The sequence below is a fragment of the Neoarius graeffei genome, chromosome 10 (assembly GCF_027579695.1).
Source record: "Neoarius graeffei isolate fNeoGra1 chromosome 10, fNeoGra1.pri, whole genome shotgun sequence".
Classification (NCBI taxonomy): domain Eukaryota; kingdom Metazoa; phylum Chordata; class Actinopteri; order Siluriformes; family Ariidae; genus Neoarius; species Neoarius graeffei.
In genome coordinates, this window is record NC_083578.1 from 12,721,673 (window position 1) to 12,738,649 (window position 16,977).

The 16,977-nt window shown below is 41.1% G+C and overlaps 1 protein-coding gene and 1 non-coding gene across 2 annotated transcripts in view; both read right to left on the minus strand.

The window, feature by feature from the left end:
• Window positions 1–8,403: 8,403 nt before the first annotated feature.
• LOC132893573 (U1 spliceosomal RNA) lies at window positions 8,404–8,567 on the minus strand. Its single transcript, XR_009655569.1, has one exon. It is a non-coding gene; the product is annotated as a U1 spliceosomal RNA (small nuclear RNA).
• A 5,807-nt stretch (window positions 8,568–14,374) lies between these two features.
• Window positions 14,375–16,977, minus strand: part of antxr1a (ANTXR cell adhesion molecule 1a) — an 86,554-nt gene continuing 83,951 nt past the window's right edge. The window contains exon 15 of the mRNA XM_060931315.1: window positions 14,375–14,768. Coding sequence (XP_060787298.1) covers window positions 14,649–14,768 — 120 coding nt within the window. The 3' untranslated portion in view covers window positions 14,375–14,648. The remainder of the gene's footprint in view (window positions 14,769–16,977) is intronic.

Here is a 16,977-nt window from a genome sequence, read left to right on the forward strand (position 1 = left end):
ACAAAACGTCCAACAAAATAATTTCCACTTAGAATGTAAACAAACTGCCGAAATGACATGAGCAATTTCTGAAAAATGCTATAATAATAATCTCATCTCATCTCTAGCCGCTTTATCCTGTCCTACAGGGTCGCAGGCAAGCTGGAGCCTATCCCAGCTGACTATGGGCAAAAGGCGGGGTACACCCTGGACAAGTCGCCAGGTCATCACAGGGCTGACACATAGACACAGACAACCATTCACACTCACATTCACACCTACGGTCAATTTAGAGTCACCAGTTAACCTAACCTGCATGTCTTTGGACTGTGGGGGAAACCGGAGCACCCGGAGGAAACCCACGCGGGAGAACATGCAAACTCCACACAGAAAGGCCCTCGCCAGCCACAGGGCTCAAACCCGGACCTTCTTGCTGTGAGGCGACAGCGCTAACCACTACACCACCGTACCGCCCCACTCCAAACATTTCTAGAGAATTCTTGAGTTCAGTAATAATATCATAATTTATTTGAATGTAATTTATTTATTATATGTTTCCATTTGCTTTCTCAATGCAGGTGGATTGCCCAAGGAACTTGGCAAAGTCAGTCACGGTGGAGTAAAACCCTTGTGGAATATGTGACCTTTAAAACACACACACACACGTGTGTGTGTGTGTGTGTGTGTGTGTGTGTGTGTGTGTGTGTGTGTGTGTGTATATATATATATATATATATATATATATATATATATACACACACACATACATACTGGAAGTGAAAAGGGAAGGGGGAAAAAAATCACATTTCTACAGCATTTCCTTCTCAAACTCTTTTTACCATGTTCCCTTCGTATGAGGAGTAGCAGCTGTTGATTGTATCGTCCTTTTCGTTGGTGGTGGCAGGGTGTGGGGAAGTTGTCTTTTACACACTTCCTCCTCTGTGATGGGTGGCTTGATCGAACTCCATGTTCAGTCTTGGGTTTTATCGTGTGCGTCATCCCCAGATATGCCAAATTTTTTTTTTTTGCACATTTCAGATGCATTAATAGCAAAAACTCTTACATGGACACCAAAAACCGTAACCGTGTTTTGATGTTTTAGTCCTCAGCACATTTATACCAGTCGTCCCTGTCTACTTTGAAATCTTGATGCTGATTATTAATGCTAATCCCATGAGCAGTCCATAGTTTTGTTTGTTTCATCGTGGTGGCTGGAAACACTAGTGCTACGGTAGTTTATCTTAGTGTATTCTCTGTTACATTGTATTTTCTTTTTACCAGGTACAATATAGTCAATCAGTGCAGCTTTGCTACATCCAGGCATTTAATTGATATCTCCAGTGAGTACTATTTTATATTTAACGATTATTCGCCGAAATCGAGTCGTACGTGAGCTGATGGCTGACAAGGCACGTAGCACCGAGTTGGCTATTTTCCATGTACGACGAGATTGGGTGGAATAACTGTTTTATTCTATCCACATTCACTGGATTTTGAGAAACCGAGCATTTTTATTTTTATGCAAATTCGATGAATCAAAACTTGATACAAAATGTCCGACAAAATAATTTCCGCTTAAAATGTAAAACAAACCGGCAAAATGACAGGAGCAATTTGTGAAAAATGCTGCTATAATAATAATAATAATAATAATAATAATAATAATTCTTGAAAAAAATAAAAGAAAAAACGTTCTTACCACCAAATACTTTTCATTCCTTTTTTTTTTTGTGGTTTTTGTTTGAGTAGTTTTTATTTCGTCCTCGGTTGGTTCAGCAACGCGCTCCGCCATTTTGTTTTTAACCTAACCTGCATGTCTTTGGACTGTGGGGGAAACCGGAGCACCCGGAGGAAACCCACGCGGACACGGGGAGAACATGCAAACTCCGCACAGAAAGGCCCTCGCCGGCCACGGGGATCGAACCCGGACCCTCTTGCTGTGAGGCGACAGCACTAACCACTACACCACCGTGCCGCCCTATAATAATAATAATTCTTGAAATATGAAAAGATACATCCTTACCATCAAATACTTTTATTCCATATTTTGTTGCCTTTTTGTGTATTTTTGGGGGTTTTGTTTTTGAGTAGAGTTTTTATTTCATCCTCAGTTGGTTCAGTAACACGCTCCGCCAATTTCTTCTTCTTTAGGGTTTTTTGGCGGTTGGTAAACCAACTCAAAGGTGCATTACTGCCACCAACTGGGCTGGAGTGTGGAACAGGAGATATTGGGGGGAGGGGAACTATATTCTTTTATCTATTTCTTTTAAAAACTTGATGATAAAGTGATGTATCTGACTTGATATGCTCTGCCATTTTGTTTTTATTCACTCATGGTATATGAGCTGATAGCCTAGTAAAGGAGCCAATCAGCATGCACGATTGCTCATATCCAATGAATGTGGATAGAATAATCATAAATATAAGGGGAAGCCATGGCCTGATGGTTAGAGAAGCAGCTTTGGGACTAAAAGGTCGCCGGTTTGATTCCCTGGACCAGCAAGAATGGCTGAAGTGCCCTTGAGCAAGGCACCTAACCCCCAACTGCTCCCCGGGCTGCGCTGGGTACACTGTATGTTGCTCTGGATAAGAGTGTCTGCTAAATCCTATTAATGTAATGTCAGATAAATCTGTATTGAAACTTATTTTACAGTTAAAACCGAATCCAGAGGATTTCTCTTTCAGAATAGAAAGCTAGAACCATTAACCATCCATGGAACCTGTGAGGAACATCATCTGTATCTATATTCTATCAGACGCTCAATTACGTAAAATAAAATAAATTCAGCACTGTTTATTTACACCATTTTGGCATTAAGACGTTACATACGGTTTCTGAATAAAATCCTTTTCAAAGCCAATAAGCATCCATCTTTCTTTTTGTTCTAAAAAGCTCATTTAATCACTACTTTTTTTTTTTTAAACTGGTCACCATGCCATACTCCAATGAAGCACTGAAAGATCATCTTTAGTCTAACATTTTGACAACCATTCAAACACAGAGAGATTTACTGTCCTGTTCTCCAGAAACTGGACTATAGTTTCCAAACAGTAATCAACATTTCATTTAATTCATGTTGTCAAGACTGTTTTCCTGCTAAAAAATTTTCCCCAACTTTGATTGGTCTTTCATGGTCTCGTTTGTTTATTTGAAGATTAGTCACTGATGAGGACAAATTTAGCCTTCTCATTCCCAAAGATGATCCATAATATTCAGAAAGCTGACATTGTCTTGTGATCTATTACATCACGAGGAATATATTTGGTTATGTAACATTCAAACATACTCTCAGCCACATAGTGTATTTTATATGTGGAGACCTGGCCAGCGACACCTTGTTGAGCATCCCATTCCAGATTTAGTCTCCCTTTTGCTGTTATAATAATCTCCACACTTCTTTTCACGAGATTTTGGAGCATAGCTGTGGGGATTTGTGGCCTTTCAGCTACAAGAACATTAGTCAGGTCAGGCACTGCTGACAGGCGAAGAGGGCTGGGGTGCAGTCAGCGTTCCAGTTCATTCCAAAGGTGTTCAGTGGGGCTAAGGACATGGCTTTGTGTAGGACACTTGAGTTCTTCCATGCCAACATTTGCACACCATGTCTTTTATAAGCCTCGCTTTGTGCACAGGGGCATTGTCATGCTTGAGCAGGTTTACTTCTGAGTTCCAGTGAAGGGAAATCTTAAAGCTATATTGTACAAAGACATTTTAGACAGTTCTGTGCTTCCAACAGTTTAGTAAAGGCCCATATGTGGGTGTGAATGTGTCCACATGCATACCTTTGGCCAGATGGTGTAATATACTGCAAAATCTTCAAAACATATAACATTATCATCAAAGTCCCATCCCAGGACCTGGTCTTCCCAGGTTGTCTCCTGTCCCAGTACTAACCAGGCCCTCAAGGTGCATTGGGTGGCACCAATCTCTGCTTCTATAGCCCTTGGCCTCTCACCCATTACATGGCTCAGGTTACAGTGGGGGGCCAGCTCTCTGGTAACCACAAGAGTTTGACTCCCTTCTTGCATCTGTATTGTGGCATGCCTTACCAGATGGCAGTAGGTACCATTTTGATAATGGTGTTTGGTATGACCCGACCGCGAGTAGAACTCATGGGCAGACACACTAACCACTAGGCCAACTCACAGTTAACTTTATCATCAGGACATCAAAATGAATAATGAGAATTCTGATGGTCTTCTATTTATCAGCGGGAGTTAATGGGTCCCCATTTATATTCTTGGTGCTTCCATTGAAATATATTCATGACAATCATTGAGTGAAGATGGGTTCCCATGAAAATTAAATTTCCTTAAAACTGATTGGATGCTATCGGAGAAAACCTAAATTGTCATGGGTAGCACAGCTGATTTGATTTGATTTTAGTGCATCGCAGCACCAGTGGGTTTTTTTTTTTTAATTTTATTTAATTTTTTAATTTTTGTGATTCCCTATGATAGAATAGCGTCCCAGCCATGGTGTGGCTGTGCTTTTGATTCATTCATCTTAAATAAGGACTTTTATCCTGGTCAGCATCATGGTGGATCTCTAGCCTGTCCTGGGAACACTGGGCGCGAGGTGGGAATAACTCGATAAGTAAGCTTAACACTTACTGACATGTTTCTGAGAGGTGGGAGAACACTGGAGAACCCAGATGAAATGCAGCAATGCTACCTGCTGCATCAGAATGCTGACCCAGGAGGATCATCATTGGGGTTTTATTTGGGAGAAGTAAACCTTCTACAACCCTAATTCCTAAAAAGTTGGGATGCTGTGTAAAATATAAATAAAAACAGAATGCGATGATTTGCAAATCATGGAAATCTTATATTCCATTGAAAATAGTACAAAGACAACATATCAAATTTTGAAACAGAGAAATTCTATTGTTTTTTGAAAAATGTGCTCATTTTGAATTTGATGCCAGTAACATGTTTAAAAGACCGACTAGTGGCCTAGTGGTAGCGTGTCCGCCTCTCGGTCGGGAGATCGTGAGTTCTATTCACGGTCGGGTCATACCAAAGACCATCATAAAAATGGTACCTACTACCATCAGGCAAGGCATGCTGCAATACAGATGTGTATGGGGAGTTAAACTCTCGTGGTTACCAGAGGACTAGCCCCCCACTGTAACCCTAGCTATGTAATAGGCGAGAGGCCGAGGGCTACGGAAACGGAGATCGGCGCCACCCGATGCGCCACCATCAGAGTTGGGCCTGGTTGGTACTTGAGTGGGAGACTGCCCAGGAATACCAGGTACTGTAAGGCACGGGAAGGACTTTAAGTTTTTTAACATGTTTAAAAAAAAACGTTACGACGGGAGCATGTTTACCACTGTGTTGCATCATCTACTTTTAACAACACTCTGTAAATCTCCCCATTTCTCTCCCCCTTCCTCTTTTCCCCATATCTTAATTTATTTTAATTTATCTAGAAGTTTTCTCTATTTCTTTTCTCTGTTTATCTGTAATGATGCTGCTGGAATCTTAATTTCCCTGAGGGAACCCTCCCAAAGGGATCAATAAAGTTTTATCTAATCTAATCTAATCTAATCTAAATGTTTGGGAACTGAGGAGACAATTGTTGTAGTTCTGAAAGAGAAATGTTGTCCCATTCTTGCCTGATATACAATTTCAGTTGCTCAACATTTCAGTGTCTCTTGTTGTATTTTGCGCTTCATAATGCGCCAAATAGTTTCAATGGGAGACAGGTCTGGACTGCAGGCAGGCCAGTTTAGCACCTGGACTCTCTTCCTATGGAGCCATGCAGTTTTAATATGTGCAGAAAGCGGTTTGGCATTGTCTTGCTGAAAGAAGGAAGGTCTTTCCTGAAAAAGATTTTGTCTGGATGGCAGCATATTGCTCCTGAAACCTGGAAATGTCATTCCACGTTAATAATGCCTTCCAAGATGTGTGAGCTACCCATGCCATGTGCACTCATCAACCCTTATACCATCACAGATGCTGGTTTTTGAACTGTGTGCTGATAACAAGCCGGATGGTCCCTCTCCTCTTTATCCTGGAGGACGCGGTGTCTATGATTTCCAAAAAGAATTTCACATTTCAGTTCATCAGACCACAGAACGGTTTTCCATTTCGCCTCAGTCCATGAGCTCGGGTTCACTAGGGGAACCAATACATTTTCATGCAAAACCATAGAACTGAGGATTTGCCAATCAAAAAGTGTTCCAAGTCGAGCTGTTTTACTAAAGAACCTTTAATTATGCAATGAACCCTCGAACAATTCTTTTTTTTTTTTTGCCTAAAAGTATATGATAGCTTCAGTTGAACATGCAGTCTTTTTTAAGTGTAAAGTTATGATATTGTAAAGACGCAGTGATGGTGATCTAAAAAGCAAATACTGCCACATGCCTTCATGTTAATCGTATCCAACACACACCACAAACTAAGTTTGGAGCAGTGTGGAGAGCAGCTGCATTTTACCGTAACTCTGTAGTTTTTCATCCAGAGTTCAGAGGGTTTAATGATCATTGTTGTGTGACTCAAAAAGTTTGTGGGTTTTTTATTTTTCCACTTCAGCCTGGATTTATGCAGAAAATTTGACTGATGTGACAGTTCGATCACACACATTTATGTTGTACAGTCAGCTGAAATTGGGATAAAGAAGAGGTTTGGAGAAAAAAAAATCCCAGACAACCACATGGCTGCTGTAGCTGTCAGAACAAAAGATGACATTTCTAGAACATTATGCAGATGAAGACATCATTGTCTGCAACAAAATCATGCAAGAGCAATCCAGGTTTGACAGCAAGTAAGGATTTAATGCTGCATTTTTTTTATTTTGTTTTATACTGTACAAAAGTCTTAGGCACGTGTAAAGAAATGCTGTCGACCAAAAATGGCTTTAAAATAATGAAATGAAACGTTTCAACGTTAAAAAAAATACTATAAGCAGTAAGCCATAATCAATGAAACAAAGTCAATATTTGGTGCGAGACGACCGTTTGCTTTAAAAAAAGAAAAAAAAATCGTAGTCTCCAGTCCAAGGAGTGCAGTTTTATGCGGAAATGAGCTGTAGGTTTTACTGAGCATCGTAGGCCCTGTCCACACGGCAACGGATTCAGGTGAATCTGATAAAATTATTTATCATTTCGGCCTGGCGTCCACACGGCACCGGTGTTTTGGGTGCCCCAAAACGAAATCTTTTGAGAACGGGTTCCAGAGTGGAAAAATTTGGCAACGGTGCTGTTGCGAAGTCGCCTGGATGAGTAGAACGGATTTGTTTACTATGATGTCACAACCACATGACTGTGAGTGCTTGGGTAGAAGTGTAACGAACTTGATGCGAGTTGTCAACAAATCCTATAACTTGGTTCATGAAATGCGCTTACAAAATATTTTCACTGTGAATATTTATTGTGTAATGGTGCAAAGTGAGAAAGAGAGAGAGAGAGTGAGAGAATAGCCCTTAGGGCAGAGTCTTTAGTCCAAACACTGCGGAAGCAGTACCAAACCGCCCACCGCCCGTGCGCTTTCCAAAAACAAAAACAATCCCGCCAGCAAAAATAGGGAAAAAAAAGGAGCGATCTCACCTCTTCAGATGTTGGTTTAAGTCCGACAATACATTCCTCAAAAAGGGCGTAGAAGAACAAAGTAATCCATCAACGTGTAGCATTCAATTTATTCCGCACCATTAAAGAATTCTGGAGGATCTCAGAATGTTGGCGTACCGGCTTCCATCTCCCCCCGTTCATTCCTCTCTCTCTCCATCTACCCCCGTTCATTCCTCTTTCCGCGTCTCCATTCAAAAAACGAGCACATGATTTAAAGGGACTATATCCATAGGACAGGGAGTGAGAAGGTGTGTGCGTGTGACAGTGACAGGGAAGAACCTTATAGACTTCCTAGGCTCATGCTCGCCCTGAATTTCTCTTAAAGTGAAGGCAGAAGAACGTTCAGCGCCTGGCCAGGCTTTCTATGTATTAATTTACATAGACGTTTTAATATGAAATATAAATAAGTGTCTTAGACAATAGATACTATTTTACGCTACTGATTAATAATCAAAACTTTATGTGGCTGATGCTACAGAAGAAGGGGTTTATGCGCATGCGTCCTACTTCTTCTATTGTTCTGGTGTCTCCGATGGGACCGTCTTACAGCGCACGTAGAGGTGTGGCCTGTCTTGAAGCTGTAACTGCAGACAACGACTTTGCAGCAAAGCACTTTTTGGTACCTTGCTCAAGGGCACCTCAGCCCAAGGCCGCCCCACATCAACCTAACTGCATGTCTTTGGACTGTGGGGGAAACCAGAGCACCCAGAGGAAACCCATGCAGACACGGGGAGAACATGCAAACTCCACACAGAAAGGCCCTCGCCGGCCACTGGGTTCGAACCCAGAAACAACTTCTTGCTGTGAGGCGACCGTGCTAACCACTACACCACCGTGCTGCCCAATTATGTGAAAGGGGAGAGTGTGAACGCAGTCCCCCACTACCAGAAATTATGCAGGTGAGATTCCTGCATTTGAGGAATTCACAAAGGTCAGCACAGCCTGAGTGCAATGGCTGGGCCCCACTTTGGGCAAACCACCTTCTTGATCATGGTGTTGCCCCTGCCAGGTAAGTATATACACACACACACATGTATATAAATTAGAGCAAAGGACATAAAATAAACAGTCAAGGGAACTTGAGGTCTCATCTCATTATCTCTAGCCGCTTTATCCTGTTCTACAGGGTCGCAGGCAAGCTGGAGCCTATCCCAGCTGACTATGGGCGAAAGGCGGGGTACACCCTGGACAAGTCGCCAGGTCATCACAGGGCTGACACATAGACACAGACAACCATTCACACTCACATTCACACCTACGCTCAATTTAGAGTCACCAGTTAACCTAACCTGCATGTCTTTGGACTGTGGGGGAAACCGGAGCACCCGGAGGAAACCCACGCGGACACGGGGAGAACATGCAAACTCCACACAGAAAGGCCTTCGCCGGCCACGGGGCTCGAACCCGGACCTTCTTGCTGTGAGGCGACAGCGCTAACCACTACACCACCGTGCCGCCAGCACTTGAGGTATAGCAGGTAAACATGAGATAAGCAGTATAAACAATAAACTAATAGGTGTAAAGGTGAGGTCGTGCGGAATAGTGCAAATGAGCGAGGTAAAGTGAAATGTGCAGTCCCTGAGTTCAGTGTGCGAATGAATGTTGAGAGTATGTGCATGTGTGTTGCCGGGGGGGACTGTGAGGGTGACATGATGTCAGATGCCTTGGGGGGCAGGGGTGTGTGTGGGCAGAATCTGTGGCAGGGGGGCAGAGGGGGGAGGAGGGGCAGAACAGGGAGGGAATTGAGCCTCCTGACCGCCTGGTGAAAGAAACTGTCCTTGAGCCTGCTGGTTTTGGCCCGGAGACTCCGCAGTCTCCTCCCCGACAGCAGCAGGCTGAAGAGGCTGTGAGATGGGTGGGTGGGGTCACCTGCAATCCTGATGGCTTTGCGGGTGAGGCGGGAGTTATGGATATCCATTAGAGAAGGGAGAGAGACACCAATGATCCTCTCAGCTGCTCTCATGATGCGCTGCAGAGTCTTGCAGCAGGACACGGTGCAGGCGCCATACGACATGGTGATGCAGCTGGTCAGGATGTTCTCGATGGTGCCTCTGTAGAATGTGTGCATGATGGGGGTTGGGACTCTTGCTCTCCTCAGTTTGCGGAGGAAGTACAGACGCTGTTGGGCTTTTTTGGCCAGTGATGTGGTGTTGTTGCTCCAGGACAGGTCTTCAGAGATGTGCACACCCAGAAACTTGGTGCTGCTCACCCTCTCCACTGCAGCACCGTCGATAGTTAGTGCAGCATGCTGGGTGTGCACTCCTGAAGTCCACAACAATCTCCTTTGAACATGCGTGTAAACACAGTAGAAAGTACCAAACCCATGGTAAGAGGGTGTTATCCTCTCAACGATACAAAGCAGACATAATTACGTTATAGTATCATTGGTTCTGTTTCATATAGAAAAAAATACATGGATGAAATGTTCTCTAATAGAGACATTAAACTTAGCTTTACTCCACCAAAATTTGCCCCTCAAAATGCGGGAATAGTGTTTTAGAGGGTTAAAAATTCCCAAACTTCCCGGGGAGCATGCCCCTGGACCCCCTTGATTTGGTGCGCCTTCAGCGTACGACACATCGCCCCTCCATCCAAAACTTCCTGCCACCGCTTCTGTATGGTCAAAGGTAAACCTGGACATGCACACACGGACTTCCTCTGTCTGCTTGACTGCGCAAAGCGAGCGATTTCATGCACATTATTTGCTTTAATCCCCTCAAATTAAATAACTTCCCAGCCACGGAATGGCCTGATATTTTGTCAGATATTACAGAAATAAACATACATCACAATGACTGAATTTCAGAGGGAACTAAATTTCACTGATTTTATGAAATCGAAAGGCCGTCTAGCTTTAAGTACATGTAACTGTATAAGGACGCTTTAAACACTTTCAAACTTTGAACTGAGCATCTCACTGGTCAACAATGTCATGCACAGTTCCTATTAAAAGGAATTTTGATCATCTGCCAATGCATTATGACCTCATGAATTTTTTCTATGCAGATTTACAGGGTGAGTCATAAAAATACTTTTACACCACTATCCCTGTGAACATGCCTGTGGACTTGCACTGTTTAGGAGCGAACAGGACTTTCAGGAAAACCTTTGAGCTGCTGCGAGTCATTCGAGTTACATGGAGTTACTGGATGTTGGTTACTGAGGCTGTTTAAAATACACAATGGACATGTGATTTATTCTTTTAACTGTTATTACTGAAAGTAATGTGCACATACACGCATATCTCTGGCTCAGCTGGGTCGTGGACGGTGATGTTCTCATTTTCAGTGTTTCCTGCTTTAAGAGAGAAAGAGAGAGAGATCTCCTCCCAGCCTGTGGGTGGCGTAAACCTGCACATCACCATCTGTGTGACAGCAACAAAGTTAAGGAGTTTGGTTCATTCTTTCAGTCCTTCTTTCTTTAGTTTCTGATTGGCAAAATTACTCCTCGTTCAGATTATTCCCATTTTGCCTTTTTTTTCTTAGCTAGACTCAATAACTTTCTTTCTTTCTTTCTTTCTTTCTTTCTTTCTTTCTTAGCTAGGGTATATATCTTTTTTTATTTCTTAGCTATTTTTTCTTTTTCTTTTGTAGCTCGAGAATATTTCTTTCTTTCTTTCTTTCTTTCTTTCTTTCTTTCTTTCTTTTTCACTTAGCTAGATTATACAGCTTTCTTTCTTTGGCTAGAATTATATTTCTTTCTTAGCTAGAGTATATACATGTTATTTAGCAGCTGGGAGGTCCATATGGTGAAATACCGTGACCGAGGTCTTGAAAGTACTGAGCGAGGCCCTCTGGACTGAGGTCAGTATTCAAGGCCGAGGTCACGGTATTTCACCATACGGACCGACCTTAAGCTGGTAAATAATATATTTATTTTTTTCTTTACCAAATTCTAACAGAAAACGAGAGCGCCCGAAAGGGAAAACCGAGCCGAGCCGCCATTTTGAATCCTCATTCACGGCTGTAATGCAAATGGCTTCCTCCTCGGTATACAAGTGCACTTCCATGGCAGGAAAACAAAACTACATTTTGCCGCCTATGTAGTCCCCTATTTATACAAATAGGAGTCATTCAGGATTCAGCTATGTTTTTGCTCGGCGTTAGCAAGTTAAGGTTTTTAGCTTTCTCCTGAAATGTTTTCTTTTATTTCTTCTTTCTCAGGGTAGTACAACTCGCTTTCACGGTGAAGACTGTCGTTATTGCTATCCATGCTGTAAAATTAATGCTATTTTGAATCCTCATTCACGGCTGTAATGCAAATGGCTTCCTCCTCGGTATACAAGTGCACTTCCATGGCAGGAAAAAACTACATTTTGCCGCCTATGTAGTCCCCTATTTATACAAATAGGAGTCATTCAGGATTCAGCCATGTTTTTGCTCGGTGTTAACAGTTCCAGGTTTTTAGCTTTCTCCTGAAATGTTTTCTTTCATTTCTTCTTCCTCAGGGTAGTAAAACTCGCTTTTGCTGTGAACACTGTCGTTATCGCTATCCGTGCTGTAAAATTAATGCGCTTCTCCTGAGAAATGTGAAAATAAATGTTGACAAAAAATGCTACTATGTTTGTTGTTGTGAACGAGCGAGTCGCCAGAGGTCCGTAACTGGGGTCCGTATCATAGGATACGGACCTGCTCGCCAGCCAATCAGAGCACAGGATTTGATGGAAACTGGAGCATGAAAAAAATAAATAGCTTTCTTTTTAATTTTTTAGCTATTTTTTCTTTTGTATCTTTCTTTCTTTGCTATTCTTTCTTCCTTTGTTTTTCTCTCAGTTAGATTATATTTTTCTTTCTTTCTTTTTCCTCTTAGCTACATAATCTTTATTTTTCCTTTCTTAGCTATTTTTTCTTTTTCTTTTGTAGCTAGAGTATATATCTTTCTTTGCTATTCATTATTCCTTCCTTTTTCTCTTAGCTAGATTAGATTTTGTTTCTTAGCTAAATTCTTTCTTTTTTCTTTTTGTCTTAGCTACATTATATTTCTTTCTTAGCTACAGTACATATCTATCTTTTTTATTTTTCAGCTATTTTTTCTTTCTTTTGTAGCTCGATTCATTATCTTTCTTTGCTATTCTTTCTTCCTTTCTCTTTCTCTTAGCTAGATAATCTTTCTTTTTCTTTCTTAGCAAGATAATATATATTTCTTTTCTTTCTTTGTTTCTTAGCTAGATTATATTCTTTCTTTTTCTCTTAGCTACATTGTCTTTCTTTTTTCCTTTATTAGCTATTTTTCCTTTTTCTTTTGTAGCTAGAGTATCTTTCTTTCTTTCTTAGTTGAGTGCATATCTTTCTTTTTTCTTAGCTATTCTTTCTTTTGTTCTTTCTTTCTGAGCTAGATTATCTTTCTATATTTCTTGTTTGATAAAATTTCTCATCAGAAAGAAGGCTTTCAGACTGAATAAATTTGTAGTCTCTTTTATTAAGTTTTATTTTGATGCGGTGAATCGTTTGGAGGGTGCTGGATTCTTCCAAAGACTCCTGCTTTCACAACTTCTGGTGTAAGATAGTTTAACTGCAGTACACTGATGTTGGTTCCTCGATGTGCTCACTGAGTCCATTTCCTGACTCTAACGCACATGTCGAGCTCATAAAGTGCTTCCTAATGGGCTGAAGAGTTGAGTGAAATCTGTTCAAGTGGCAAAGCAGGCGGGCTTCGTAAACACTGGATTTGTAAACACAGTTGGAATTCTTGTAATAAGTTTTCTTAATGAGGTTCTGTAAATGTTCACATCAACATTTCTGTGGAAGTTTTTGGGGAAACTTTGGACCGAGTTGTGAAAGCAGTGAAATTGGCTGAAACTGATAAAGATCTGGACTGAAGTTCACAAAAGCATCAACTGAGAAATGGTCGCGTGAGCATCAAATTAAACACAAACTCTCTCTCTCTCTCTCTTTTTCATTTATCATGATCACTTTTGGGAAACTTGGCTTTGGTCTTGGACACCCATAAAAATTTTCAGAGACATCATTTTTAAGATTTCCTTTATTGGACATGTTTGTAGACTGTTTGAGTTTTTCTCTTGGTGACTCATGAACATCTTTGTTGAGAGATATCTCGAGATATTCTGAGTTTTTTGAGAGGAAGAAAAAAAAAACAGAAATGAGATTGAACTGGTGCTGGAGTGTGGTTGAGTTTTGATTGTTCTGGTGGGTCTGAGGTTTTAGTCTGGAGTTTGTCTTATTTGGATTTGTTTGCATTAAGGATGGAACAGATAATGTGCTCTAAACAGGTACAAATAAAAATACAGACAAGAATACAGGAGGCGTTGCACTATTCTTTTGTTTTTGAGGAAACTTGCCAGAAAGGTTCACAGGGCATCTGGTTGAGATTAGAGGTGTGCATCAGGATGCAACAGAAAACTTGCGCAAGGATTTTACTTGCATGTGGGCGTGTGCAAGCGTTCAGATATGCGTGATGCATTTACTGATTGCTTATCCAGGGTCATGGAGTTTAAATGAGGTGACTATATTTTGGGAAATTGAAGCAGCTAAATTCATAAAGTATCACAGATAGGTGCAAACAAAAACAATAACTGAGGGAGTGGGATTAGAAAAAATAAAAGTCACGCAGAGATCTCTAGTTGAGACTAATTATGAACTCGAGTGATGGAGCTGAGGTTGAGGAACGGTCAGAGCTGGAATTTACACACCACTTGTACGTCGGTTTTTCTCAGTGTTTCCAGGAGCATAGTGGTAAAATTTATGCTTGATTTAAAAATCTGATTTAGGCCACACCCATTTTGGGTGCAAATCCGAATACATATTTGGAGTACTAAACGGCATTGTGTTAGAACCAGAGCTGGTGTTTTTTTTTTTCTTCCCCCCCCAGCATGTGTTACAAATTGGCATTAGTATGAGTTAGCAATATTAAATCTAACCCATGTAGTCACAGATTATGTGGGACAGTAGGCCAGGGCTAGAATCATTGTGTAACTGACTTATGTAAGGGAGTGGACTGACACCAACTGCAGAACGGTCTCCAAAAGTTCATTTAATCCTTCCTGAACAGAAAGCAGGATCCCGAGGGCTGTCGGCTGCCTCTGCCATTCTGGAGCTCAGGTCCTGCTTCTGCCTCAGCTGTTCACAAGCAAATAAAACCTCAAACGCTGACACAACCTGAGCTAAATGTGAATATGGCCAAATCCCAAAGGTATCCAGCTTTACTGTTTGTCTTACACAGTTTTCTTGGCTGTGCACGAGGCACTTTGTCGAGAGATCTCTGAGAAATGGAAATAAATAAATAAATAATTCAATACACATGCTAGGCCTGTTTATCAAATGCATTTATAAAAAGAAAGACACACTAACACACAAGCACATTGCTAATACATATATTAAATAGACACGAGTGTTTTACTGGGAAATACGCCACTGGTATTTTATTTTTCATACCAGCGCCATCCGGGACATTGAGAACCAAAACCGTGATAAATCTCTATATGTCACTTGTAAGGAAATCGATGAATTGTTTAGATAAATTTGCGTACTTTTTGTTTGTAAATGTGTTGATATAATAAAAAGAAAATCACATGTTGGCTTGAAGATATGAAATTTATCTTCTCGTGTTGAAAAACATCGCATATCTGAGTGACATATTTAAATAATATTGACTGGCGTTGAGTGGTCTATCAGATATATTCCATTCAGCTAGCATGATACTGAACAAGTCGAAGACGAGTAGCTGAATGGAATATATCTGATATACCATGAAAAAAAAGCCAGCCATTATTATTATTATTATACATACACATTCCGGAGCGGCATGGTGGTGTAGTGGTTAGCGCTGTCGCCTCACAGCAAGAAGGTCCGGGTTCGAGCCCCGTGGCCGGCGAGGGCCTTTCTGTGCGGAGTTTGCATGTTCTCCCCATGTCCACGTGGGTTTCCTCTGGGTGCTCCGGTTTCCCCCACAGTCCAAAGACATGCAGGTTAGGTTAACTGGTGACTCTAAATTGAGCGTAGGTGTGAATGTGAGTGTGAATGGTTGTCTGTGTCTATGTGTCAGCCCTGTGATGACCTGGCGACTTGTCCAGGGTGTACCCCGCCTTTCGCCCGTAGTCAGCTGGGATAGGCGCCAGCTTGCCTGCGACCCTGTCGGACAGGATAAAGCGGCTAGAGGTAATGAGAGTGAGACATACACATTCCTTTCGGGTGTTCAACGCGTCTTTCTCTTTCAAAATTCTCTCAAAATCTTCCATATTTAACAAAGCAAACTTGGTGGCCATGCTTGTTTACAAATTGTCACAGTCACTCACTCGCAAGTGCGGAAGTTTTACGTCTCCGACGTGTGACATCATCATGTTATCTTGACAACCATGCAGTATCGTAAACCATATTCAACGCTCATTCTCCATTGGGTAGAGTGACCATGATGCACATCGGATAAGCGATATGCTAACAATATTGCATGCTATCAAACCTGAATAGAATGGAATGGGAATAGAACACATGTTTTTATTCCATTGAAAAAGTGTCCTGTATGTGTAATAATTCCTGATATTTCACTCCGATGACTAGACGCACGTTGTCAAAATGGCGAACCGGTTCAAAATGAAAATGCTTTTGATTAGCTTGCTTTTTTTGTGTGTGTGGATGTGTCCATATAATATAAAGAACATTACACAGTGGTGCGAAGATATGAAGTTTATCTTCTTGTGTTGAAAAATATTTTCACTCATTCGCTTTATATATATATAAGTATATATTATTAGTTCAAAGACTTGGACTTCATGGCTGCCATTTCTGAGTTCTGCTTTGGGTGATAATCCTGTCCTTCCTGCTGGCTGGTATGAGTTTCAATTTCCATCCTCTTTAAATCCAACCACAACGTTCGAGGAACACACACAAAGAACAAAACCAGCTCTTATTTAATCACTAGTTTAGTGAATGATACAGGACAAACAATAAAAAAAAGAGCAAAATGTCAAAACCTCTACTATCCTCGTACTGTATTTGTGTATCAGACAGCAATTGGTGTATACAGTCCTATATTAAACTTGCGCATCATAATATACTTTAATAATTTAGGAGCCGAATATGCTGAAAGTAAAATCCAAAATCTGAAAACACAGAACCACAAATCATAACACAATGGCACTAAGTATATATACAACAGGTACAGAGCAAAAACAAACCCATCATTCAGATCAGACACACTTCTGGGACGCTGGAACGAGTCTTATTGGCAAGAAACGAGGATTTCCTTCATTTCTTGTGGATAAATTGAGTTCAACTTACTGAAGGAAAATGAATATTAAGGCCAGTTAGAAAGCTTACTGTATTAAACAGAACTCCTGTCTGTATGGTTTAATGTGACGCATAGATCACAGTTAAGGAAACAAATAAAGAAACGATAATTGATTAAAAAAAAAAAACCTGACATCAAAACACAGAAAATAATGCATATATTTATACATAATGCATGTATAAAA